We start from the raw sequence: 26,936 nt of genomic DNA on the forward strand, positions 1-26,936 counted from the left end.
AAAAAGTTATTTTTCTGTCTCTGTGTGATTATTTTGTGCTGCCCAGTTCACCTGGAGTGTCTAGGAACTTGACAATCACCTTTTAAAAAAAAGAAAAGTGACCCCGTGCTAAGGCAGCTCCTAAGATCACACTCCTAAGGTGCGACCCTAGACAGTGAGCAGGTGCTGTGTGATAAGGCCTCCTCGGTGACTCTGGAGACGGAGATTTGGGGTTGGTCAGTTCAGAGCTGGTCACTGAGAAAGTCTTCCTCGAATGCACTTCTTTTTCTGGAGGAGTTCCCCAAGCTCTGCCCTACCTCACTTTCGGAAGTGGCTGATCTGTACATCCAAGAACCACATTAGGTACTGCAGATGACAGTCACGTCCTTCAGCTCCATGACTGGCTCAACACATTCCCAATACCATGGGAAACATCTTCCCTCAGCTCTCCTTTTTTTTTCTATTCTTATTACCAAATCTTTAAAAGTTCATTTTTTTTTTTTTGCCATAAAAATTCGTATTCCATAGCCATTCTCAAACTGAGAGTGGACTTCTTACGTGTGTATGTGTTTCTTCAGGGCGGACACCTGAAGGTAGGAGCTCTTGGGTGGCTGTGAGCATCTTTGGACTCTGGCCAAGTAGCCCTCTACTGGCAGTTACCAGTTGGTGCCGGTTTATGCTGCCATGAATGAGATGAGAGATCCTTATTTCAGCAGAGCCTCACCAGAGTTCTTCATTATTAGCTATTTGGTTTAAAAAAGAGGTGTCCCCAAGGAGCTCATGTATGAGGCAGTGCCAGGATGTTGGGAGGCAAAATGAGCAGCTCATGAGAGCTATAATCTAATCCATGGATTATCCCACTTGATGGATTAACTGGGTGGTAGGGAGGGTGTGGCTGGAGGAAGTGGGTCACTGGGGGTGTGCCTTTGGGGTTTATATTCTGTCCCTGGCAAGCAGAGCGCTCTCTCCTTCCTGGTTATCATGCCCTGAGCTGTGACCCTCTGCCAGTCCCTTCACCTTGATGCTCTGCCCCATTGCAGGTTCGGAGCTGTGGAGTCACTGACCATGGACTGACCCCTGAAACCATGAGTCAAAGTAAACTTTCCCTCTAGTAAGTTCTCGGGTCTTTGGGTCTTTTCAGTGATGCAAAAGCCAACTAAAACATTAGCTTTTGAGTCATTTAGACAAGCAGCTTCTAGCTTTGTCTTAAAATTTCATCACATGTTTGCAAAGGGTTGGAAAAAACTTAGTTGTAGGCAGGTAACATTTCAGAGTTGAAGAAATTAAGCTCTTTGCTCTAGAATTACATTCTTTTAAATCATGACTCATTGAGAGGAACTTCCCAGGAGCCAAAGGAGACAAACATTAAAATTCATTTTCTCTCTACCAAGGTAAGAGAGGACGCAGAATTAGATGCCTTCTGTGGTTCATGCTGGCCCTAGGTGGGCAGGCCCCGTCCCTCCCTGACCCACTGACTCAGGCTCTGCTCCCGAGCCCCTCCTCTGGGAGGACAGGCAGGCAGCAGGGGGCATGCAGCCTTGTGGAAAGCGGGGAGAGGGAGGGGGAAGATTGTAAACCTGAGGTGTGTGAAAGCCAGTTTCTCCATTTGGGAAGAAGGGAGAAACAATTATTTAATTGTTAGACTGTTTAAAAAAAAATTGTAGTTGTAGATAGACGGAAAGCCTTTCTTTTCTTTTCAATGTGGTGCTAAGGATTGAAGCCAGGACCTCACACATGCTAGGCAGGCGCTCTACAGCCAATTAGCTCTACAGCCCCAGCCCCTATAACTGTGAGATTAAAAAACAATTTTTTTCCTCTTCATTTGTAGATGGACACGGTACCTGTAATTAATTTACTTATTTTTATGTGGTGCTGAGGATCAAATCCAGTGCCTCACACGTGGTAGGCAAGCGCTCTACCACTGAGCTACAACCCCAGCCTCTATTATAGAGATTTTCTTTCTCTTTTTTTTTTAAATATTTATTTTTTAGGTGTAGTTGGACACAATGCCTTTATTTTATTTACTTATTTTTGTGTGGTGCTGAGGATCGAACCCAGGGCCTCGCACGGGCTAGGCGAGTGCTCTACCACTGAGCCACAGCCCCAGATTTTCAAAGACACTTTGCAACTAGTGATTTTCAAGTCCAAGAGGAAGAGAGATGAGTCGAAATTTCCAGGGTTTGTGTAATTTTATAGAATCCCATTTAAAGTTCTGTGGTTTGTATTTGGGAAACAGTCAGTGTGGATATAAACTGGTGACACCTTTTATTCAGGAAACTGTTCTGTAACCTAACAAAGTCAGTTTGCAGATGACTTCCTGGGCTATCAGGGGTAGGGTCAGGACCTTGCTCCAGTTTACTAATGCCATTGTCAGGTTAGGAGCTGAGGTCCAGAGAGCAGGGTCGTGACCAGCGTTGGTCTCCTCAGGCCAGGACTGCCCTCTGCCACCTCCATCTTTCTCCCTCAGGAGGAGGATCTTGTGGTGGTTTCTTTCTCTTCCCATCATGGCTGTTATCTAGGTGGTGGGTTATCCACTGCTCCCAAGAGATGGAGCACCAGAGTCTTAGATATGCCTCAATTCTTGGTTTCTGTGGACAGTTCTGGTTCTGAGAAGCCCTTCAGGGATAACTTAAGACTGTGGTACCGTATTGGCGCCTTTCCTGAACGGAACGTGGATGTGGAAGTGGTTCAGGTATGGCAGCACAACGGCCTGTGCCAAGCTGTAGTTCATTAACACATGGCCAAATGCTGCTGTTCATCGACACCCCAGAGGGTGGACAGTCAGACGGTCTGTCCTCCTAGGGAACTTAGAGCCTGCTGAGGAGAGACATGGAGAAGTCCTGGGTCAGCTGGAAAAGAGCTCAAAGCGGGGAGTGGACAGGTCTGGTCTTGGGGGGGGATGACAACAGGAGAAGCTAGGAAGAGTTCCATTGGAACTTAACCCAGCTACCAGGAGGCAGGAGGACGGCAGGTTCAAGGACAGCTGGGCAACTAGTGAGACCCTGTCTCAAAATAGAGAAGGTCAGGGTGCAGCTCGGTGATGGAAAGCACTTGGCTGGTCGGGGTGAGACCCTTGGTTCAGTCCTCAGTCCTCAAAAGAGAAGGAAGAGGAAAAAAAGACGAAAGCTGGGTCTGAGCATTAGGAGCCTGGAACTGTAGACAGGGTGGGGCGGGGATCGGCTGCAAAAGAAAAAAAAACGGAGAGGGGACCCACCCTGTTCTGGCATCTGTGCCCTGAGCTTCCCAGCAGCACGCTGTCCCTCCTCACTGTGACTTCCCCAGCTAGGACGCCAGGCATCTGTTCAGTGCTGGCAGCACCCAAGGGTGTTGGTGGTTTTCTGTGACCTGGGTTCCACTTGGGTGTGCGGCAGGGGATTAGGGCATCTTCACTTGCTGGCCCCCCACAGGAGCACGTGCCTGTAGACGGGGTCAGTGTGGTGCCGTTCAGAATTTACAATTTTATTTATAATTAGAATTTATTTTATCTTTTCAAGAAGGAAAGAAATAAGAACTTTTTTAACCCTCAGAAAACATTCTTTGGGATATGAGTCTTTTATTATTGCATTTTTCTTATACAGAGTAATGGGTTTCGTTATGGCATATTTATACATCAAATAACATGCTTTGATGGTATGCAGTCCCCTGCCTGTCCCCTGCCTTCTTCTGTAGTCTCCTTGTTATTTTCATGTCATCTCTTTAATCCAAGGTTCCACACATGAGGGAAAACGTGTAATTGTCTTTCTAGAATGTACATTCTCAGTTAAGTGGTTACTCAGTCGGTTCATTTTTGTTTAGACAGCATTTCCACGTCTTGTCTCACACACAGCTTAACAACACACAGGTAGTAGACCCCCGGGTCAGTGGAAGTGTTCACACAGCACTTCACAGCGGTTCACTTTACCGTTTGGTTTTTGGTTTTAGTGGGAATAACAGCATGGAGAATAACTAAAGATTGACTCTGTGGGTTTCTGTCTGAAATGGGAATGACTGGGAAAGTAAACGATCAGATTGAGTTTCTCTCCCCAAATGATTCTTTTGGGGAGGCATTAGGTATTGAATCCAGGGGTGCTTAAGGCAAATCTCCATCCCTTTTTATTTTTTATTTTGAGACAGGGTCTCACTGAATTGCTTAGGGTCTCAATAAGTTGCTGAGGCTGGCTTGGAGCTTGCGATCCTCCTTCCTCACCCCCTGAATTGCTGGGATTACAGGTGTGCCACCATGCCTGGGCCCCAAAATAAGTTTTGAGATCATTTTCTCTGTTAATATGTGTACTACCCCACCCCCAGTTTTCTTTAACCACTTTTTATGTGAAAATAGACACAGTTGTTCCAAAACATTTGAATAGATGTGACAATGTTGCCAAAAAATTCCTTTCATCTTAAAATAAGAAAGCTGTATTTTTTTCTTAAATGTGTGCCACCGTGTGCTCACAACCTTGGACCTCAGCATCTCCTGGTGCCTGCTACGAGGGTCCAGTATTTTAAATAGATTTGAAATGCCGACATTCATGATCCCCATTAGAGCTTCAAATTTAGAAGATTTCATAAACCTTATAAAATGTGTGGGATGCATCGTGCCATCATGAGTATTGGCACCGCTGCTGAAGTGGAGTATTGGAAACCGGTTACACCTGAGATGTACACAGTAAGGATCCAGATGAAGCGGGGGGTTGTGGGGAACCTAGCTGAGGGCTAGGTGTCGAGCCCCTGGGACACTTCAGTGAGGTTGCTGAAGACATGGGCTCTTGGCAGAAGACTGCTGAGAAATCTCTGCTCCAGACGTCAGTGACTTCCTCAGACTCAGTTCCTCGTCTGTAAAATAGGGTAACCACCTGCCTGTCCGTTACCGTGCAGATGAAGTGAGATGACACACAGGGTTCTGGGAACAGCACATAAAGACTCAAATAAATGCATTAATATTTTCGTAGGAATCCATTTCCTCATAAGCAGAATGAGTGGATTCATGTTTTTACAAAACACCTGATGGGTGGAGCAGGTAATCTCAGATTGAGGGTAGAGTTCAATTGTTTTTTAGGTTCTGATACTATAGTGACATAGCCACAAAGTGTACATAGCAGCTGAATTCACAGTAGCTAAACTGTGGAACCAACCTAGATGCCCATCAATACATGAAGGATAAGAAACTGTGGCATATATACACAATGGAATACTACTCAGCATTAAAAGAGAATAAAATGTGGCATTTGTAGGTAAATGGATGGAGTTGGAGAAGATTATGCCAAGCGATGTAAGCCAATCCCCCCAAACCAAAGGCTGAATGTTTTCTCTGATTAGTGGATGCTGATCTATGATGGGGGGGGGTCGTGTCATGGGAAGAATGGAGGAATTTTGGATTGGACAAAGGTGGGATGAAAGGGGGTAATGGGGATAGGAAAGATGGTGGAATGAGGTGGTTATCATTGCCTTAGGTACACGTATGATTGCATGAAAGGTGCGTGTCTACACTGTGTACAACCACGTTTCGTTCCATTTGTGTATGATGAATTGAAATGCATTCTGTTATGTACAACTAAGAAGAATAAATAAAAATAATACATAAATAATTAGATAGCACAGGTTTTGCAGATACCCTAACATGCAAATAAATAAATAAATAAACAAACAAACAAATAAATAAATAAATAAATAAATAAATAAAATATGTGCCTGGGGGGTGTACCTGAGTGGCAGAGCTTGTCTAGCACATGTGAGGCACTAGGTTCCATCCTCAGCACTCCATAAAAATAAGTGAATAAAGTAAAGTGTTGTGTCCATCTACAACTTAAGAAAAAGGAGTGTTAACTTTTGACACACTTCTTTTGACACACTTTGTTTTCCCTTTTTTGCAGTCGGGGAGTTGAACTCACACACACTAGGCAAGCGCCCTGCCCGAGCGCCTCCCCCCCCCTTCCTAGTTCCTGTTGTGTCCTGGGGACATGCTTCTCACCTGGGAAGGGCACGGTGTGAGAGTGGCCACGAGCGCCCTTCCCGTTTCCTTCTGTTGAGTCCCCTTTGCTTCTGTTCTCTGTTTTCTTCCCCGTCCTTAATTTTATTTCGAAAGCATGGGCATGTGAATAAGGTATAACTACAGATTCAGAGATCGGCTCCAGTGTTTTCTTAAAACTCCCACATTGTTGTCTGGAGGGGGTGTTGAGAGCAGAGAAATGTGATGAGTGAGCCCAGGGAAAGGACGGCTGCCCGCCAGGGATGGGGATGCTAAGCAGCTCCCTGCTGGCTCTGCAGCCCTCACTGCCCACCCACCCTCTCTGCCTAGCATGAGGGTGTCCATGGCTTCACTCCTCCTGCCCACCTCTTCAGGTTTCTGAAGACGTGCTTTCTTCCTGCTGCTTCATGTAGACAGAAAGGACAGACTGGCACGGTTTGGGCGCCCAGCTTAGAGTAACCAACCGTGATTTCACATACAAAGCCTCACTCATTCATCCAGGAGGCTTGGGTCTGGACAGTTCATTCCATAATCATCTGGAGCTCCAGATTTTGACTAGGGGTGAATTTACTTGTTTGATTGATTTCTACTAGTCGGTCCCCTTGAATTGAAGTGCAGTCCTGGCCCACTTCTTCCATGCCAGGGCTTTGAGAATGAATTTCACACCCCAAGTGCAGCATATGAAGCCTTTTGTAGTCTGGATGCTCCTGCTCTAGCCGCACCATAGGTGCCCTTCATGGTGACCGTGCCGTGCTGACTTTAGTTGCTCAGGTGTGTTTTCTGCCTGTACCCGAAAGTCTTTATTTCTGCTCTTCCTTTCCTGTGTGAGGGCTCTTCCTTCAAGACCCCACCCCCCCCACCCCCACCTCCACTCCAGGAGGATTTTCCTGGCCCTCGTCCCGTCCCGGCACAGTTCTCCTGTTCCCAGACAGATGTGACTGGAGGCCAGGCCTCCTTGTTAGCCTTTTCCAAGACGACCCTGGGGTTCTGTGTCTGTTGTGAGGTTGTGGGAAATCATGAGGGCTCTTTGCTAAGCAAGTTCGGGGAACCTTGGCTCTCCGCATTCTCCCCGTAAGCAACCTGAGCTCCAGGTCAGCTCTGAGTCTGGCAGAAAAGTAGTAACCTACTTAACCTGGCAGTTGCAACAAACTTAATTAACAACAAGTGTTTCTTTCAGAAAGAAAGAAATGGCAGCCTCACAGGGAGAGAGACTAGTGGTGATTATGCAAACACCCCTCACCTGCATCTGCCACTTGCTAGAATTTTGCCACATTCCACGTGGCTCCACAGACACCTGAACCCCCTGCGTGCATGTGCACATTTTTCTAACCATTTGGAAGTAAAGTTGTAGATATCTGATGCTAGCCCTCTACACACTTAAATATGCTCCTCCTAGTAAGAGGGCACTCTGCATGACCACAGCGCTGCGATCACTGAAGGACCCGAGGTGGGCTCGGTGCGTTCCATGTTCAGGTTTTTTCCCCTTGTCTCAGTGTGCCTTTCGCCCTTTCTGTTTCCTGTTCATGGTTTAATCAGAGTTCGTGGGCTGCATTGGGTATGTCTCTTAATCTAGAACGGTTCCAGTACTTTTATGTGATGCCCCACATTTTGGAATTCTCTTCTGATCTTCTCTGAAATAGGCTAGCAGGACCATTGGGTAGGAGGAGCCGGCTCCTCTTACTTGCCTGTGTGAGGAGGTGCAACCTGAGGATGCTGGGGTGCCTGGGTCGGGACCCTTGGGCGTGGGGGAGGGGTGAAGGTGGCTGCTCCTCGTCCTGCCTTTTGATCTGGGGTCTGGTTCCTAGGCATGTCCATGCCTAGGTATGAGCTGGGACCTTGGTGAGGGGTCAGCGCCGCCTTTGCAGCGTTACACTTCCTTGTGTGATTAGCATGTGATACATGGGGGAGGCATGGGGCTGTGTTGTGGTTGCCTCCTTCCAGTCGGCCTTTCCCTTTCCCCTGAGGGTTTAGCAGCCCTGAGCCCTTGAGATCCGTGCCAGGGGGTGACTCAAGTGAGGCTTCAGACACCAGACCTGCCAGAGTCCCGGATCCTTAGGGATGGCTTTTTTTTTCTTTCTTTCTTTCTTTTCTTTTTTTTTTTTTTGAACAGGGGATTGAACCCAGAGGCCTTAACTGCTAGGCTACAGGGCCTCGCTGAGTTGCTGAGGCTGGCTTTGAACTTGTGATCCTCTTGCCTCAGCCTCCTGAGTGGCTGGGATTACAGATGGGGCCACTGCCCAGCCCTTGATGGTTCTTTTTGTCCTTCAAGTGTACCCCATTAAGATGTCGTGTCTGAGTGTTGTGTTCACAAGTTTTTTTTGTTTGTTTGTTTGTTTTTAAGAAAGAATAGTTTGAATGTATGCTCCATTGAGAGCTGCATTAAACTGAATGGTACTTGAATTTTTTTTTTTTTTTTTGAGAGAGAGAGAGAGAATTTTTAATATTTTTTAGTTCTCGGCGGACACAACATCTTTGTTGGTATGTGGTGCTGAGGATCGAACCCGGGCCGCACGCATGCCAGGCGAGCGCGCTACCGCTTGAGCCACACCCCCAGCCCTGTGTTCACAAGTTACTTGAATTGTTTTCTGTGGGCCCTGTTTTTCTTCCTGGTAATTAGTTCATGGATTCCTCATTTTTTGGTAACTATTATTGACGTATAATGTACATATTAAAACCCGTGTGAGTAAGTGAGCAGCTTGATGGATCTTTACAGCGTGGATATGCCTAGGTAACCGGAACCCAGGTCCAAAGGCAGGACGAGTAGCAGCCACCTTCACCCCTCCCCACGCCCAAGGTGGGGCCCTCTGTGGGCTCATGGGTTGGGGTGCTGCTCTTAGACGATGCGCACACCCATGTCACCACACATGGCTTTGGTGTCTGGCTTTGCTCCACGTGACGTGTGGGAGCCCTCCCGTGGTCCCAGCTCGTTCCTGTTGGTGTGCAATAGTCCCCAGATGGGGGGCAGGTCACTGGTGAGCCTCTGGGCCATTTGATGTTCAGGACCCTCCCAACAACTCCTGGTCTCCTTTATGCCCTCGCGCACTCCGCCCGCCGCGAGTCCTTATTCAGCCACTTGCCTTTGGATGAACTTTCAGTTTTTTCTTTTTTTCCCAGGGTTAATGTCGCACAAGTTCTGGATAAATTTGTGCTTTATAGTAAGGGGCATTTTTAAAGAGCTTTTCTGAGCAGGAGGAGCAGCAGGGAGCACTTTGGGAGAAAGCTCATCTCTGTGCTCTGCGCAGTGGTGAGGGCGCCGGGCCTTTCCTGGAGCAGGTTCACGCCGTGCTGGGTTCCCGAGAACGGAGTCTGGCTGTGGGGAATAAAGGCTTCCAGTCCCATCGGGTCCCTCTGGAGCAGGGTGGTGCTGAGGAGAGTCCACTGTCCTGTCCCAGTCCTCGCCCTTTATCAGCACATTCACTTGTGAGTGCATCTCACTGTGTGTCCTCGTGTCCCTGGCGCCTGTTCTGTGTAGCCACCAGGTGCCCTCCTGGTCCCCCTGGAGCTTGTGGCCTAGTGGGAGGCCAGGTAGGCTCGCAGATGTGTGGCCCTCCAGGGACGCAGGGGCGGGTGTGGAGGGGCTCTGGAGGGCGGCTTTCTCCTCAGCCCACCCTGCTGGCCTCCAGGGGGCTGGCGAGCCAGCGGAGGGGGCCTGCCATGCACGCTTAAGTGTCCTGCTTCTTTCTTCCCCTGTCGGGTTCATGATGTCAAATCAGGGGGCTCCTGATCGGGAGAGTCAGTTTCATTGTTTTGTGAGGAATTTTTCCAAGTCATGATCATTTTTAGTGTGTTCAAGGGGACATGTGTCACCTGATGACAAGATGGAGGCTGGCGGGATTCTGACGGAGGGGGAGAGTAGGTCTTCCTGTTAGAGTCCTGGGCAAGAGGAGGGCAGGCTGCTCTCTTGGCCAAGAGGTAACCTTGGTCCCCTGCCGCAGATGAGGCCTGGCCCAAGGCTGCTGCACTGGCCTCTGGGTGGAAGTTTCGGATTGCAACCTCAGTGGGGTTGATTTTTCTCAGCTGAACTGTGGTTTTGAGAGCTTCCTCACCCAGACTCAGGAAGAGGTGAAAATTGGTATCTGATGACATGCACAACGCAGGGTCCTCGTCCTGTACTGCACTCACAGTTCTGGCCGCAGCCATCCGTTGCCTGCCCCCTACCTGCTGCCTGCCCCCTACCTGCCGCCTGCCCCCTGCCTGCCGAGGGAGCTCATCCTGGCGCCCTGGGGCTAGAGCTGCGCACAGTGGGGCAGGTGCCCAGCAGGCACTTGCTTTAGCTGCTGTTCGGCTGCTGGCTCAGGGGCATGCTTCTGCAGTTTCCAGGGCGAAGGGCATGAGTTAGGTCATGAAGCACCTAACTTTACCTCTTGGGTTTTAACCTGCAGTCATATAGCCTTAGGCGAATTACCTCTGGAGGGCTTGCTGTCCTAAATGGAGACTTGAGATGGTATCTGTCACAGAGGTGTGAACCATAAAGGGAAAGTGGTGTGGGAGGGCACAGAGTTCCTCCTTTGGGCCAGAGCCCTGGGCTGAGTAGTGAGGCTTCTGACAGCGACACTGGGAGGCCCCACGTTCCTTCTCTACGACCAAGTGGCACACAACAGAAGGGAGCTTAGCATCTGCTGCTAAGACAGGGGATTCCGCTTCCACTGATCTCAGTGTGGGTCTGAGGAGCGACTGACTGCTTCCACAACAGGCATCAGGTGTCAGCCGAATACCTACCTGACCAAGGGGAGGACCCTCTAAAGTCCACTCACAGAAGTACCCCAAACAGAATTTCCCAAGGTGAGCTCTGCAGAGAGCCACTCCATGTCACTGGTTATTATGCAGAGAAAGGTGCTGGGTTGGGAAGTGGCAGGTTAGGTAGCTGAACATTCTGGGAATTTCTGGGCCTTGAGTCACTGTACATCACAAATCTCCAGAAGAGGCCAAGTGGACAGTTCTTTCCCAACAGATGGAGCAGGGCTCCTAGTGGCTTTCCTTGTTCCTGGGCTCCTCCAAGTGCACCTGGACCACTCTGTCACTGTGGGCGCTGGTTTGTCGAAGGCAGACAGCTGGGCCAGTGTTCAGAAAGAGCAAGGGGGGGGGCGTGGCGCACACAGGAGGATGGAGAGGGAGGCAGGTGAGAGGCAGGAGGTGAAGGGGACTGGGAAACACTGGCCTGAACCAGGGTAGACTTTTCTTTGCAGATGGTGTGCGGACTGGGTCTGTGTGCATGGAATCCGTCATTTCTGGGTAGTGTGGAAGCATGAGAGGATGTTGAGGAGTGTCCTTAAAATCCCAGCTGGTCCCAAGCCTGTGAATTTGTGACTGTTTCCTTTTGTTTGGTAATATTTACTTCCTCAGTCTTTTTTTATTTTTAAGCATTGTACTAGTTCCTGTGGATAATTAGAAACAGTATCAGCAAGTGTGAATTTATTAGCTGAACAGCGAGACTAGCACAGGAGACACGGGGGCAAACTCAAGACAAAGTAAACAAAAGCCAATCTTCGAGATCTGTTTGAGAAATGGAAGAGAACTGGCCTGGTACCAAGGCTTCCTCCAGAACCACGTCAGCTGGGCTTGAGGGGTTAATAGGATGTGCCTGGCAGAGAGGGCAGAGCCCCTGCAGGTCAGCGGCAGCTCAGGGATGAAGGCGGAGCCGGGCGGGCGTCTGCTTGGCCAGGACTGTGAGGAGGAAAGATCCCTGCAGTTGAGGGAGCTGAAGACTTGAGAGCCACGTGGGTCTTGAAACCTGGGAGGGAGGTGGTGACAGTGTAGCTGGACCAGTGAAGCAGGGTTAAGAGGGTGGCACACTGGGTCACTCCAGCGCCTTCCGTGGTGCCTGGAGAACCCGAGGCCGAAGGTAACTGGCGTTAGTTAGGTCATAGTTGCTGGCCTCTTAGGTTAATTTCAAGGATTGAGAAAAAGAATCACACAATTCAGGACACAATAAATACGGACGACTTTTATTTATTGTGTAACTGAAGTTCTCTGTAGCGGTGGGACAGCAATATGGTGTCTGTCACTCGAGAGCTGGTTATAGGTGCAAGCTTGTGGGCCCTGCATACCCAAGGACTCGGAGCCTTGCAGGAAACGGGCTCTCGGAAGCTCTGGAGGAGCAGGACAGGCCTGGAGAGGCGTGAGGAGGCCATCGCACAGGAATCCACAGCTGGAAGCAAAGCCAAGGGGGGAAGGCTGAAGCGGCTGAGCCCCTGTGGGAGGAGCGGACTCTGCAGGCCCAGCACAGGCTCTGCCGTGCTGCTCGGTGAACACTGTCACTGGTTTAGCAGTCAGTGGGGATGAGGGGAGATTTCAGGGCCACAGCAACATATTATATAGCCCAGATGACAACATAGAACAAAGTTAGAAACTTGGTGCCAAGTTGGAATCTTGGGGTCACTGGCTATTCACGGATGGCCGGCCCGCTGCGAGCCAGCACTGTGCTGTATTCTGGAGTTAGAAAATGAGACGTCACTCCTGTTGCTTAGGTTTCGCAGAATTACATGTTGCTTGGGTTTGGAAGCTCTCTTTTTCCTTAGCTTTTTCTAGCCATGATATCTGATCTGTTTTCTGACCGAGTAGGAAACTAGCAGCCGCCTTGGTCAGCGCAGAGCACTCTGAGCCACGCCCCACTCCTGACGCGCTGCACACTGACTGTCTGCTCATAGAGGGGACTTGGAATCTCGTGTCCATTTCATGTTGGCCTTGGGGGTTTAACACTGGGGAGTTGTGCCCGTCATTGTCCCCAGCCTCACTCCCATCACCACTACCAGCATAGATACCAAACACAGCTGCTTGGAATAAAGTAAATTGACTCTTGAGCGTCATTCATTCATCTGCTCAGTCACCGTTTACTCCCATTATGTCCCGGACACTCTGGTAATAATGATCAGTGTCAGCAGGATGCTTCTGTTGAAGAGCAGAATTGGTGGCCCAGGCTGTACACGCTGCCTGGAGGGTCGCTCTGCTGAGGCCCGTGCTGCCTGCAGCTAGGCTAGAGTCTAGCCAAATGTTGGGGTGGTTCTACCTTCAGACACAGAGCTTGGATCGTAACTGGCCACCCATGAAGGACACCCTTCTCCCTGATGAGGGAGAGTGAGTAAATAGAATGCCTGATTGGGAGTGTTTTAAAGCCACACAGCGGGCTGGGGATGTGGCTCAAGCGGTAGCGCGCTCGCCTGGCATGCGTGTGGCCCGGGTTCGATCCTCCAGCACCACATACAAACAAAGATGTTGTGTCCGCCAATAACTAATAAATAAATAAATGTTTAAAAAAAAAAAAAAGCCACACAGTTTCTTGAAAATAGGCGCCCTCATGTTTGAGATGGCAAACGGGTGCATGGGTTCCATTGGTGTCTGTGATTTCCTGGTTTTGCATTCTAGAGAGACTTAAGGGACATCAGGTGGTCACCCTGCAGAGATGACAGTGACAGATTAGGCTGGCTAATCTGAATGCTCATCTCTTCAGTGTAGGCCCAGGTGACAAGACCATGCTGCCTGCGCTTTCCCTGTTGCCTCGCACCGTTGTGCTGGTTTGGTGGGGACACAGGGCGGCTGGCATTCTGTTGTTACAAGCCCACAGGAGCGTGGAGCCTTAGTCTGCCATTTCAGGAGGGTTCACAGGGCCAGACCCGATGCCAGTGTGTGCAGAGGCAGAGGAGTCGGCAGTTTCAGCTCTCTGTGGGGGCCATCTGGTGTGGAAAAGGTGACCTTAAAGAGAGCAGAGACCTCTTAAAAATGATTTAATGGGCTCATAAGAGTCTTCCTAGGGCTGGGGTTGTAGCTCAGCGGTAGAGCGCTTGCCTTGCACGTGTGAAGCCCTGGGCTCGATCCTCAGCACCATGTAAAAATAAATAAATAAAAATAAAGATATTGTGTCCATCTACAACTAAAAAAAATATTAAAAAAAAAAAAGTCTTCCTAGCATCACGGTGCTAGGACAGAGATTGGGGCTGGAGACCAGCTTTTCTGCAACTGATGAATATTGACAGAAATTCCCCCGAGCCTCCCAGGAAATGTTAGTGTCCTGAAAACACTGCATCCAGTATGGAAAGTGGAGATGTGGCCTTGTCGGGTTTTAGAGCTGAAAGAGGTTTTACAGGTGCAAAAAGAAAAGAAATCCATGGCTCAGTGGTAGAGCGCTCGCTCGCATGTGAGGCCCGGGTCCGATTCTCAGCACCACATAAAAGTAAATAAATAGAAAAGACATTATGTTCAATACAACTAAAAAATAAACATTAAAAAAAAAAGAGAGGGCTGGGGATGTGGCTCAAGCAGTAGCGCGCCTGCCTGGCATGCGTGCGGCCCGGGTTCGATCCTCAGCACCACATACCAACAAAGATGTTGTGTCCGCCGAGAACTAAAAAATAAATATTAAAAAATTGAAACCCAAAGTCGCACGCTGCTGAGTTCCTGTGCTCTGCGCTCTTGTTCTGCAGTGAACACCTACCTCTTCATGATGCAGGCTCAAGGCATCCTTCTTCGGGACAACGTGCGGACCATAGGTGCCCAGGTGTATGAGCAGGTGGTGCGCAGCGCTTACGCCAAGAGGAACAGCAGCCTGAATGACTCAGGTATGTTCTTAGTAAAAGGGAGTCCTGGGGTGTCTCCTCCCAAGGGGTTAATTGGCTTCAAAATGGGAAAGGGTGCGTTTGAAGGCGAGGCAGGCGGCCTGGCCTTGCTGGCCCTGCTGCGGAGGGGGCGCTCCTACCCGGCGCCTAGCTCACTCCTGCTCACAGGCCGTGAGGGCGAATGGGTGGCTTGTTACCTCTCCTCCTGCTTTTCAGGCAGGTAAAGGGCCTTTCAGAATACTCTCAAAGACCCCTTCCCTGTAGTGGCCACCAGTGTCCTGCAGCAAGCAGGTTAAGTGTGTGTTTAGGACCACAGCAGAGCAGGAGTTCAGAAGCTACTTGAGGAAATGATTTTGACTTATTTTCAGGAAACGTGTTTGTCCAGCTGGTGGGAAGGGGAGCTTGGTCAGGCTCCTCAGACTCGCTGCATGGCTTAACACTGGGCTTGTTGATCTGATTTTGAGGTACACGTGGTGGGGAGGGGTCATGTCTGCGTGGTGCTCTGCGGTGTCATAATCTGGCGCTGGTTGCTGAATCAGGAGAGGTGGTCCAGCTCTTTGTTCTCCTGGACCCACTTGAATTTTTCCAGCCTGAGACGTCTCCAGCCCCTGTTCACGGGTGCTGTTGTCGAATCTGAACGGATTTCCATTTCATGATGATCATGTGATTTGGGGACAGTTTTCACAAATCCCAGTGGCAGAAAGGCAGCTCCTGGAGCAGGTGCAGTGGGTGTGCTGGCTTTCCCTCTGGTCAGGTGTGGGGCTCATCTGTGGTCTGGTCTCTGCTGCGTGGTTGGGTCTGGTGTGTGAGCTTCCGTCACTCATCACACACCTGAAATAACCAGCCCAGGAGACGCTCACTGTGGCTCACCGTCTGGGAAGTCCCAGGCCACGGTCACCTGGCACCAATGCTTTGGGCCTGTGAGAGGCCGTGGGTTTGAATCTCAGCACCACAGCCAAATAAATAAATAAAACAAGAAATTTCATTAATAACTTAATAAAAATATTTTTAAAAAAGTCTGTGCCCATCAAGTTCTTCACCTTTAAGATGAAGCTTTTCCTTTCTTTTTAACTTTCCAGAAACTGAATACAACAGACCTTATAAAAGGATGTTTTCCTGTCCAGCCAGGGATGGTTTAAAAAAAAAAAACTAGAAGGGTCTGAGATGTTTGCATAAGCACTTAAAATTTGCCTCCTATTTAACCAAGGATAATATGCTTTTCTGTGGCTTCTTAGATTCCATCTAAGCCCAGTTGTTTGTGTATATTTTTTTTTATCTGGTGCTGAGGATCTAACCCGGGCCGCACGCATGCCAGGCGAGCGCGCTACCGCTTGAGCCACATCCCCAGCCCGTTTGTGTATATTTTTAAGTAGGTTCTTTCTTTTGAATCAGTCCTCTCTCCTGTCATAAGTTCTGAGATGGTCTGAAGTTCACTGTAGAAAGTGAAATTGCTTTGCTGTGAGAATCACCCTGTGGTACTTGGGAAATCAAGAGAAAGTATTGCTTCTTGAAGGGAAGTTAAATCCTTAAAAGATTGACCATCAGCCTGCTGCTCCCAGTTTAGCAGCAATGTAGGTTGTGAGTCTGCAGAGTGATAAGCCCCTCGCCCCTTCTCCCCGATGGGCTTTGGATCCAGCGCTGCACCACTGAGCTACACCCCTGGCCCCTTTTGCTTTTTATCTGGAGGCAGGGTCTTGCTAAGCTGCTGAGGGTTTGGGATCCTCCTGCCTCAGCCTCCTGAGTGGCTGCGGTGCCCCCACACCCAGCTGTTTGTTTTGAACCTGTCTGCTTTGTCTTCTGAGTTTTGGAAATGACATCTGACCACATCGTTTCTCTGTCTCCTCTCTAGCCACCCCCTCCTGTCTCCCTTTGCTGTTGATCCAAGCCAGGGCCTCAAGCCTGCTAAGATGGGGTACCACTGAGCCACACTCCAGCCCCTCCATTTTTTCACAGGGAGAAAATACTCTTGGGGTTGGGTAGTGGCTTACCGACCCCTGCCTTGGAAATTCAGCAAGCCTGTCTTTGAGCAGTTGCCTCACTCAGTGGCACAGAAGACACTGATGTTGGGTAGAGGCCCCCTGAGTGGGGCGTGCAGTGACCCGCTACTTCTTGGCAGTCGCTGTGCCATCTTCCCAGGGCCAGAGCTGCTCGTTTCCTCTGCCTCTTCCACAACCTTTTTGTTGGTTATTTGTACCAGAGATGGAACCCAGGGATGATCAGCACTGAGCCACATCCCCAGCCATTTTTATGGGTTTTTTTTTGAGACAGGGTCTCACTAAGTTGCTGAGTCTGACTTTGAACTCACTATCCTTCTGCCTCAGCTTCTGGAATTGGTGGAATTCCAGGCGTGCACCACTGCGCCCAGCTGTCTTCCATTTCTTTAAAAGGTTTCTATGGTTGCTAAGAAAGTAAATTTAATTTATTTTTTGCAGAGCTGGGGATGGGACCTAGGCCTTGTGCATGCTAGATAAGCACGTTGCCACCGAGCCTTTCCCCAGCCCTTTTTGACGTTTTTGCTTAAAGGATTTAAAATAAGAAATGAGGAAATTGGGTTTTGTTTTGTTTTACCTCTAAGGTGTAGTGAGAGTTGTTTTTTATCCCTTAAATGGCACGTTATTAATTTAGTAGTCAGAAGAAAAGTATTGTTTTGTTTCATGCTACTTGTTACCGTGTTTATTTTTTCGATGTTTGAAGGAAGTAGAAGGCAGTTTATCTTCTGACACACCCCAAATAGCAGGATCCTTCCAGATGGAAATGTCTGGTCTCTTTTTTATCCCCCCCCCCAAATTTCCTGTTTCCTGTTGAGGTTGTGCCTTTAAGGCTTGAAACTGCCCTTGCCTAGACTATCCCTCTTCTGTTTTTGCTGTGGCCTGTGGCCTTCAAGGTGTGTCTAATGGTGGTGCTGCTATTCCCACCAGTTCCTCTCTCTTCACCAGGGCCCCTCGCCAGCTCATAGACCCATCAGGGACGTGTTGGTCAGCAATGAAACATCCTTTTTTTTTTCTTTTTCTTAAGAGAAACACATCTCAGAATCATCCAGGGTCATAGTTAGTACTTGGGTTCTTCACATAGATTTTGAAGTCGTTATTACCTTCAGAAGGAGGGTTGGCTCGGGCTTCCTCGGTTTATAAAGTCTTCACATTCTGGTTTCCACAAGTGCAGGTTCAGTGTCTCAGGACAGCTCTAGCTAGAAGGACAGAGTCTTCCTTTGTTAAGACCCAGTTAAAATCCCCTTCAGGCCGCCTCTCATTGGGTTTTGCCACAGGTGCTTACAGAGTTGGTGCCAAGTCCATGTATTTTGAAAGAATTTAGTGATTCATTCAATTCTTGGAGGCCCTTTCTCAGTGCTTTTTTAAAAATAATCTGAGTTGAAGATTCTGCGGTTCTAGGTTGCAAAGTGAATGTGAACACCAAATCTTCATTTTCATGGAATCATCATGAATCTAAAAGGACTGGGAAAGAGACTTCAGTAAACTCTGCAAGAGCCACGCAGCGCGGTACAGAGGCCCAGCCCGGGCAGTCCGCCACACACCAGCCCCTCCTGTGGGAGGTGTGCGCTCGGCGCTCCCCTCTATCAGTCTGGAAAGGCAGGCGAGGGCAGAAGGTCCTCCTCGAGGGCCCCAGTTATAGTCCCTAGGAAAAGGGCGTCTGCTGCCACCCTCTGCAAAGCCCACTGAAGTGACGGGAAGGTGCATTCATTTTTTAATGTCAGGAATCCTTAAGAATCAGGAGGGGAAGGACCCCCAGCCAAAAGCCTTGGAGGTCGGAAAGCAGAGGATAAGAGCAACCCGCGGTAACGGACGTCTGCGTCCCGAGAAAACTGACTGCTCATGCAGCCGCAGGGACAGCCACAGCCAGCCCAGACACCAGAGTCCCCCACAAGCCAGGAATCACCCGTGTCTGCTGTTTTTGGAAATAAGAATTAAGGTGCAGCGAAGATGAAGCTGGGCTGGACGCTGTTGAAAAGCAACCAAGGCCAGCTCTCCTCCCCAGGCATCCTAACGGGAGGACACGGGAGGACGGGACCTCAGACCTCAGAGTCCCACTGTTTCAGTCAGCTGTTCTGTCACCGTGACCAAGTGCCTGACAAGAACAACTTAAAGGAGGAAAAGTTTACTTGGGGCTCACAGTTTCAGAGGCCTCTGTCCACTGGTGGCCGACTCCATTGCTCTGGGACCTGGTGAGGCAGCGCGTCGTGGCAGAAGGGCCACTGCAGAGGAGGACTGCTCAGCTCATGGCAGGGTCTGGAAGCAGAGAGGAAAAGAGGAGGGGAGAAGGGGCCGCAGGGAAGGTGCGTCTCCCAGGGCACCCCTGTGACCCTCCTTCAGCCATGCCCACCTGCTGCAGTCACCCGTCAGTCCAACTAGGATGGGGGGATTTGAGTCAGAGCCCTTGCCACCCGGCTTCTCCCTCTGAATCCTGCTGCCCTACAGGAGCCAAGCCATCTCCTCTCCCCTGCTTGGCACGAAGGCACGATGGCACGGGCAGCTTAGCAGGACCTTCTGTCAAAGAGGGCTGGGGCTGGAACTCGGTGGGAGAGCACTCGCCTAGCACACCTCTGGCTCCTCTTCCTCTTCTTGCTCCTCTTCCTCTTCGCACTGCGTGGACAGAAGACTGACCAGGTGGCCGCACAGTGAGGGACGGTAGAGCCTCAGTAGGCACCCTGATAGGAAATCTCTTGAAATGTGAGAAGTTATTCATACATCCAGAAAGAAATTACTGGCTACCTGTAAAGATTAAGAACTGGGGGGGTGGCATGTGGCTCAAGTGGTAGCGTGCTCGCCTAGCATGCATGAGGCACTGGGTTCGAGTCTCAGCACCACATAAAAATTAAACAAACAAACGAGAAGGCTTCAGCCCTAGCAGCCACCTCAGAGGCAGGGACACAGCACCTTCACATTACCAGTCGAGAATTCTATAAACTGAACCACACCAAAATGAGAAAGAACAGAAACTCTCAAATGCACGAGGTTTCAGGACTGCGCTTCCTCTCGCTCACCTTAGGAAGCTGGGGGTGTGAGGCTCAGCCTTCTCCTCCAGGCCTTGACACAGCTGGAAAGCCACTGGTCACCCCTCCCGCAGGGAGTGGAGTTGACAGCCCTCGGGCCACAGTGAGCTGAGCCAGAGGAAAGGCTGGAGGTGGCTCCAGGAGAGCTAGGGGCAGGCTTCCTGGTGCTCAGCCCTGACGTTTACGACACCGTCGACACCATCACTTCCACACTGCCGAGGGCCCCAACCCCAGCTAGGGTGTGTGACCGTGGGGCAGGAACTGGAGAAGGGAGGGTGACCTCCTCACCTCCTGTAGTAGGAAGTAGCCGACCAGCTTCCAGGCCACCTTAGGGCTGATAGGAGGGAGAGAAGAAGCCTGTGGCAGGAAGGGAGCCTGGTTAAAGCCGTCCCCTCCAGTTCCCTTTCTATCAGTGGGTTCCCGTTTTTAAGCGGAGGCTTAAAGCCACCCCTGCCCGCGCCCAGCCGCACCGAGGAAGGCCTCCCCGGAGGCAGGAGGGATGGCGTTGCTCTCATGGACCGCTCTGAGTTGCTTTCCCCTTGTCCCCCCAGATTACCCTCTTGACTTGAACCACAGTGAGACCTTCCTCCAGACCACGACCTTCCTTCCTGAAGACTTCACCTACTTCGCCAACCTCCCCTGCCCCGAGAGGCTCCCTTCCATGAGTGAGTAGAGTGCAGTCCCCCAGCCTCTGCTTTGAAGCAGATTAGTGTTTGTGTTTGCGGAACTCGCAGTGGGTCTGTCTGCTGGTCTCCCTCTCTGAAGCCCGTGAACACTCCTGGCCTCTGGAGCGGCCCGCTGCAGGCATTGGTGCTGGCTCTGCGTCACGCCTCCCAGGCTCGCCTGGGCTCGGCTGCGGCTCCTGCCCCTGGTTTATAAGCTGTGGTCTATTAGGTTGTCCTGGAAAAGGCAGAGACGGCCAGCTGTGTCCCCTTGGTACAGATCACACTGTTGATAGCCAGTTGGGTAGGCATATGTTATTTTCTTCACAAGCTGTTGTGTGTTTGAAAAAGTCTTGGGCCTGGTGCAGTGGCACACGCTGTCATCCCAGTGACTTGGGACACTAAGTTTGTGGCCAGCCTCACCAACTTAGCAAGACCCTCTCTCTAAATAAAAAATGAAAGGGGCTGAGGGTAGCTCAGTGCTAAGGCACCCTGCATCAGTACCCAGCATCACTCAGCCAGCCAGCCGATAACATCAGTTTGGGATATTTTTCTATTTGGAACTCCACGTGTGATCTGACACATTGACAGCTCACAATTTTTCTGTACTTTGGGGCTTCTTAGTTGTGCTTTTTATTTTTTATTTTTTTAAGACAGAAGCTAGTGTTTCCAGGTCATCCTTTTGCTAGCATTTGTTGATTGCCGAGTGTGTCCTCAGCCTACGTCAAAGGCTCGTGTTCTGAGACTGGACACGACCCCCTGGGCCCTGGCTCACGGGCGGGTGAGTCCAGAGACAGCAGTGTGCCTGGATCTGCGTCAGGAGTGGGCTAACACAGCCTGAGCTCAGCCCCTCTGTCCTCCTCTGAGAAATTCAGCTGCCGTTCTGCACCCTGGGACAACTCTGAAGTCCAGACTCCTTGAGCCGCTTCTTTATGGATGGCAGTGCTCCGCTGAAGTGCAGACAGAGGTGGAAAGCCACACAGAGGACCCCACTGTCCCCCGGCACACAGTCAGATGCGAAGGCTCAGAACTTATCCAGAGAATGAAACCCTGAATAGAGGGGGAAAACAATCATTTTTTGTTCTTTTAATTTTATTTTTCCCTCTCTCTTCAGAGGGCCCAATAGACGTAAACATGAGTGAGATTGGAATGGCTGACATTCATGCACTCTTCTCCAGAGACCCGACCATCAAGCTCGGAGGCCACTGGAAGCCTTCGGATTGCCTGCCTCGGTGGAAGGTAGGCCGTGAAGTTGGACCCCAAGTGCTGGAGGGATCATCTGGGGTTGGAATTCCTGATTGTGGCCTTTTCTAATTTGCCCTCCTCTAACACCACGCCCGCAACACATTTGCATTTAGTTTTGCAAAATACTGAATGTTTTGAAGACATGAGCTTTCCCAAGGACTCTTGTGTAGCCACAGGAATTTGCATCATCCTGATGATGAAGCCAGACCCTTTTGTCTTCCTCACAGGAGTATTAGCAAAGCAGGGGGTGGTAGGTCTTGGGTGACACGTTTGCAGGAGTCCTCTCCAGTCCTCTCGTGTTTCAGGCCTGATGGCTCTAAGATCAGTGGGAGAGAAAGCAGAGTCAGGTCGACCCTGAGCTTTGTCCAGTGGTGTGCCGCGTGACCAGGTCAAGAGAGGAGACTTGACGTGGTGCAGGTCGAGCTCATGAGCTCAGCTTAAGTCTGTTCTTTCAGCAAGTGTTTCTTAAGGAGCGGGTTCTGTGCTGGTCCCTTCAGGCGCTCGTGGTGCGCAGAGGTCAGGCAGGTCTGGAGCGCAGCAGTGTCCCACCCATCACTGGGATGTAAAATCAGTCTAACAACAAGCTCTTAGAAATATGTTCATAGAGCCAGGTACAGCAGTCACACCTGTGATCCCAGCGACTCAGGAGGCTGAGGCAGAAGGATCACAAGTTTGAGGTCAGCCCTGGCAACTTAGCAAGACCCTGTTTCAAAATCAAAAGGGCGGGGCTGGGGTTAAGGCTCAGTGGTAGAGCGCGTGCCTCGCACATGCAAGGCCCTGGGTTCCATTCTCAGCACCACATATAAATAAATAAATAAAGTTTTAAAAAAATCAAAAGGGCTGGTGCCGAGCTCATGGTAAAGCATTCTTGGATTCAGTCCTAGCTGCGCTCCCACAAAACGTACAGACACACATGCACTTTTGGCTATGTATGTGATAATGTAGGGGATAGTCTGTAAGTGTGCAGTGTGCATACAGCTGAAAGCTTGTTCTGATTTACCCATATGTTTACCTGTCTGTGGGTGTGTTTGCGTGTCGCGTCACAGTGTAGAATGCGTGTCTTCTGGGTGTGTTCTAGCGTGGATTGGTGGAGCAGGCCCTCCCTGTACACGCTGTGGTGATGTAAGAATGAGAGTCGATTAGTTCTGGGGTGGACTTGCTAGCTCAGGTCTGTATTAGAGAATGTCAAGGACTCCCCGGGGACGGCCCAGCCATGCTGCAGGGATGTCCACTGTGAAGCAGAAATTCAAGGACTAAGAAGTTGAGGTGACCTGTTTTGCTGTAATCACCTCCAGGTGGCGATCCTCATCCCCTTCCGGAACCGCCACGAGCACCTCCCGGTCCTGCTCAGACACCTGATCCCCATGCTCCAGCGCCAGCGCCTGCAGTTTGCGTTTTATGTGGTCGAGCAGGTACGTGGTCCTGCCTCTCCCTCTCCTTTCTCTTTTGGAACCGCAGTGTAGAACCGGCCCATCTTCGGTGTGAAGAGCCAGGGAGCTGAGATCTTCGGGCTGAGCTCCCTGAGGGGGGAAGGGCAGAGACACTTCTGCGCTTGGTGTGAGACGTTGCCCGGCCCCGGCAGATTCAAGTCTGGGATGGAAAGGCTGCCTGCCTGCCAACAAAGGCCTCTTGTTATGGGGTTTTGCTGGCAGCTGCTCTGGGTGATGTCTTTAGGCTCCCAACCCTTAAGATAGGAGCTGCCTGTTGGTCCAGCTCAGAGTACATGGCCTTGGAGTCAGGAGTCTGCACCTGCTGTTAACCAACCACGTGGCCCAGGACTTTCACAGACTTCTAAGCCTTGGGGTTGGTTTTGCTTCAGTCTAGAGTATTGGATTAGATTCCTTCTAAGTCTTTTTTTCCCCCCCAGTCCCATGTGGTATTTTGCCTGGCTCAGTTACAGTCACATTACTGACCAGGCTTCTTAGGCACGTTTTAAACATGTGATCCTTTAACTAGAAGCTCTAGGGACAAATGAATGGTTGACAGATTCCCCTCAGTGCTCCGATTCTCAACTCTGCGCACTGTTAGCAAACCTGTCCCCCCTCCAGGCAGGCCTCTGAGCCTGGTCTGCCTCCCCAGGGGGTCTCACAGGGAGTGAAGCCCAAGGAATGAGCCCCACTGTTCTAACAGGGGAGGGAGTTCTGTGTGCAAGGGGGAGAGCCCAGGGTGCTCTGGAGAGGAGCTTTCGTGTCTGCATTGCTGTGGCTGGTTGACATTGCTGTCAAACACGTCCGCTCATTAAGTACCAGATCAGGTGTTTTGGTTAAACCTCACGCGCCTATCCTGAGTCGGGAGTTTTGTTATTGGCAAGGGTGAGTGAATGCTGGCATTTAGATAAGTTAGGCGCTGCCTGTTGTGCCCTAGCGTCTTCATAAGTCACCAGCCTCTTTATTCAGGGGCAGGAGTCTCTGGTGTGTTCAGGGACAATTGTCTTAGTTGAACCTTCAAAATAAAACCAGTCAAACAAAAACCTCTATTATTATATTTGGTTATGAAATAGAAATGGCAGAGTGGTCAGCGTGTTGGTGGCAGGTGCTAGGGATGTGGTGAGAAGCAGAAGTGGCCGTGTCCCTCACCTGGTCTCCCTGTGCGTGCTGTTATGGGCTGGAACTTCTGCCTTTGGCAGTCTGGGGGGAGAAGTTCGGCTTTCTCACCTCTTACTGCCAAAGAGTCGAGGCCAGAGGTCCTTTGACCTCTGGGTCACACCAGGTGTCATTGATGAGAGGTGCTGGTCCCACTCACAGGAGCCCAGGGGTCTCTTTCGTTGGTTCTAGAAAGTTCTTTCTGCCTGGCAAAGGTTGTGGGGGTTTGTTCCCAGGCTCCTTTTCAAAGAGAGTTCTTCCTCTAGGTCGGGACCCAGCCCTTCAACCGAGCCATGCTTTTCAACGTCGGCTTTCGAGAGGCGATGAAGGACCTGGACTGGGACTGTCTGATTTTCCATGATGTGGACCACATTCCAGAGAGTGACCGCAACTACTATGGGTGTGGACAGATGCCCAGGCACTTTGCCACGAAGCTGGACAAGTACATGTATCTGTGAGTGTCATTTCCCTGAAGGAAGAGGTCTCATCTGAAAGGGTGAGAGACGCAGAGACCCTGAAATGCAGTTAGCTGCGGCCCCGTGTCCAGCAGCTGGTGAAGGGACAGCAGGCTGTGGCACGTCCGTGCAGTGGAGTGCTGCCTGACAGACCCAGGAATGAAGTGCTGACTCCCACCATGGCGCAGGGCAGCCGTGAGCCGGCCAAAGGAAAGAAGCCAGGCACAGAGGTCCTGGGTGGAGTAGCACGTCCTGTGGGTGAAATGTCCACTTAGGGCAAATCTGTAAGATAGAAAGGAGATCATGGGCACCTAGGACTGGGGGCTTGGGGTGGTGACTGCTGATGGGTACAGAGCTTCTCGGAGGGTGATGAAGTGCACTGATAATGATTGTGGCACGCTCATCCACAGACAGCTGTTGAATCACTCCCTTTGAATTGGGGGTCAGGAACATCTCTGTAAAGCTATGGTTAAAAACCAAATAGGGCAAATTCAGTCGTCTCCTTTGGTGTGTGTCGGCACCAGGAGACAAATTCGGCTGGCTCAGGCCAGCAGCTTGGAGAGGCCATGGGCCTCCGCTGAGCTGGCCCGCTGCACAAGAGGCCGTCCTTCGACACAGGAGACATGCTCGCTCTCCCTGCAGGCTTCCCTACACGGAGTTCTTCGGTGGAGTAAGCGGCTTAACAGTGGAGCAGTTTCGGAAGATCAACGGCTTTCCCAATGCTTTCTGGGGCTGGGGTGGAGAAGACGATGACCTCTGGAACAGGTACTGCCCTTAGCTCGGGTGCTGAGGCTGCTGCAGGCTGCCCGCCAGGCAGAGCAACAGTCAGGGCGACGCAGATGTCCCAGGAGCCACCTTCCTTTCTTTTTTCCCCAAGGATGCGGGATTGAACCCTGGGGTGCTGTACCAGTGAGTCCTTTCTATTGTTTATTTTGAGACAAAGTTGCTGAGGCTGTCTTTGAACTTGCCATCCTCCTGCCTCAGCCTCCAGGTCACTGGGATTGCAGCCTGTGCCGTCTAGTAGCCATATTTTATTTTATTTTATTTTTTTTTTAAAGAGAGAGTGAGAGAGGAGAGACAGAGAGAGAGAGAGAGAATTTTTAATATTTATTTTTTAGTTCTCGGCGGACACAACATCTTTGTTGGTATGTGGTGCTGAGGATCGAACCCGGGCCGCACGCATGCCAGGCGAGCGCGCTACCGCTGAGCCACATCTCCAGCCCCTAGTAGCCATATTTTAAAAGATTCAAGTAAAAGAGGTAAAATTCATTTTGGTAGTGGATTAACAAAATATTTAACACCCTATATTCAAAATAGTGTTTCAGTGTGCAGTCGACATAAAATGCCCGGGAGTTGGCCCGCTCTCAGTCTTTGAAGGCTGCTGGGCACTCTGTGCTTACAGCCCCCGCCCTTCTGAGCAGCCAGCTGGGCTCCTGGCCACAACGCTGGTCACAGCAGCTTCACACAGTTCTTCCTCTGGCTGGAATTTAGCAGCTAACTAGTTTTCTTTAATGACAAAGACCAGAGTATTTGCAGTCAGAAAAATGATTTTTATGTATTTTAAAAAGTGATAGTTACAACATTAAAAACACACCAAAAAAAGCCTCCTACCACCCTACAAAAAACTACCTCCCACCAAAGCAGCTGTTTTCTTTTTGTTCTCTTTTGACTGTAAAAATAAACCTAAATGATTTTTCTTATAATAAGGAATATACTTGGGCTGGGGATGTGGCTCAAGCAGTAACACGCTCGCCTGGCATGCGTGGGGCTGGGTTCGATCCTCAGCACCACATAAAAATAAAAATGTTGTGTCCACTGAAAAATAGATATTAAAAATCATTCTCTCTCTCTAAAAAAAAAAAAAGGAATATACTCATTATTAAATACAGGTGATTACAAAAATTCATTACCCACAACCTGAACACCTAGAAATAACATTCATTACCATCTCAGTGAGTTTGTCTTTAAAAAGTGGAAGGTGGCGCAGGTACTATGGCGCACACCTGTAATCCCAGCTGAGGCAGGAGAATCTCAAGTTTGAGGCCAGTCTTGGCAATTTAGTGAGACTCTATCTTGGGGGAGGGGGTGGCTAGGGATATAGCTCAGTGGTTGAGAAACCTGGGTTCAATCCCTAGTACTACCAGAAAAATAAAAGAATTAAAAGTGATAAGTGGAAAGTCAGGGACATGGCTTAGTGGTAGAGCACCAGACTAGCATGTGTGAGGCCTGGGGTTCAATCCTCAGTAACTACCTCTGCCCCCCAAAATTGTATAAAATCTCTGAGCTCCCCCCACACCAAAAACAAAGATATAAAATCTCTGAGCAGGGCTGGAGCTATGGCTCAGCCGTAGAGCACTCGCCTAGCACGTGTGAGGCCCTGGATTCAATCCTCAGAACCACATAAAAATAAATAAAATAAAGGTATTGTGTCCAACTACAACTAAAAAGTAGTATTAAAAAAATAGTAAAATAAAATCTCTGAGCATCAGTGTTTTAGATCTGTAAAATCACA

General features: G+C 50.0%; 1 protein-coding gene across 2 annotated transcripts in view; it reads left to right on the plus strand.

Moving 5' to 3' along the window:
* Nucleotides 1–26,936, plus strand: part of B4galt5 (beta-1,4-galactosyltransferase 5) — a 70,474-nt gene that overhangs the window by 39,352 nt on the left and 4,186 nt on the right. For both annotated transcript variants that reach the window (XM_026390999.2, XM_026391000.2), the window contains exons 2-7: nucleotides 14,341–14,475; nucleotides 20,032–20,145; nucleotides 21,257–21,381; nucleotides 22,683–22,799; nucleotides 24,236–24,423; nucleotides 25,067–25,189. In XM_026390999.2, the coding sequence (XP_026246784.1) occupies nucleotides 14,341–14,475; nucleotides 20,032–20,145; nucleotides 21,257–21,381; nucleotides 22,683–22,799; nucleotides 24,236–24,423; nucleotides 25,067–25,189 (802 nt within the window). The remainder of the gene's footprint in view (nucleotides 1–14,340; nucleotides 14,476–20,031; nucleotides 20,146–21,256; nucleotides 21,382–22,682; nucleotides 22,800–24,235; nucleotides 24,424–25,066; nucleotides 25,190–26,936) is intronic.

This window comes from Urocitellus parryii, chromosome 6 (genome assembly GCF_045843805.1).
Source record: "Urocitellus parryii isolate mUroPar1 chromosome 6, mUroPar1.hap1, whole genome shotgun sequence".
NCBI classification, from domain to species: domain Eukaryota; kingdom Metazoa; phylum Chordata; class Mammalia; order Rodentia; family Sciuridae; genus Urocitellus; species Urocitellus parryii.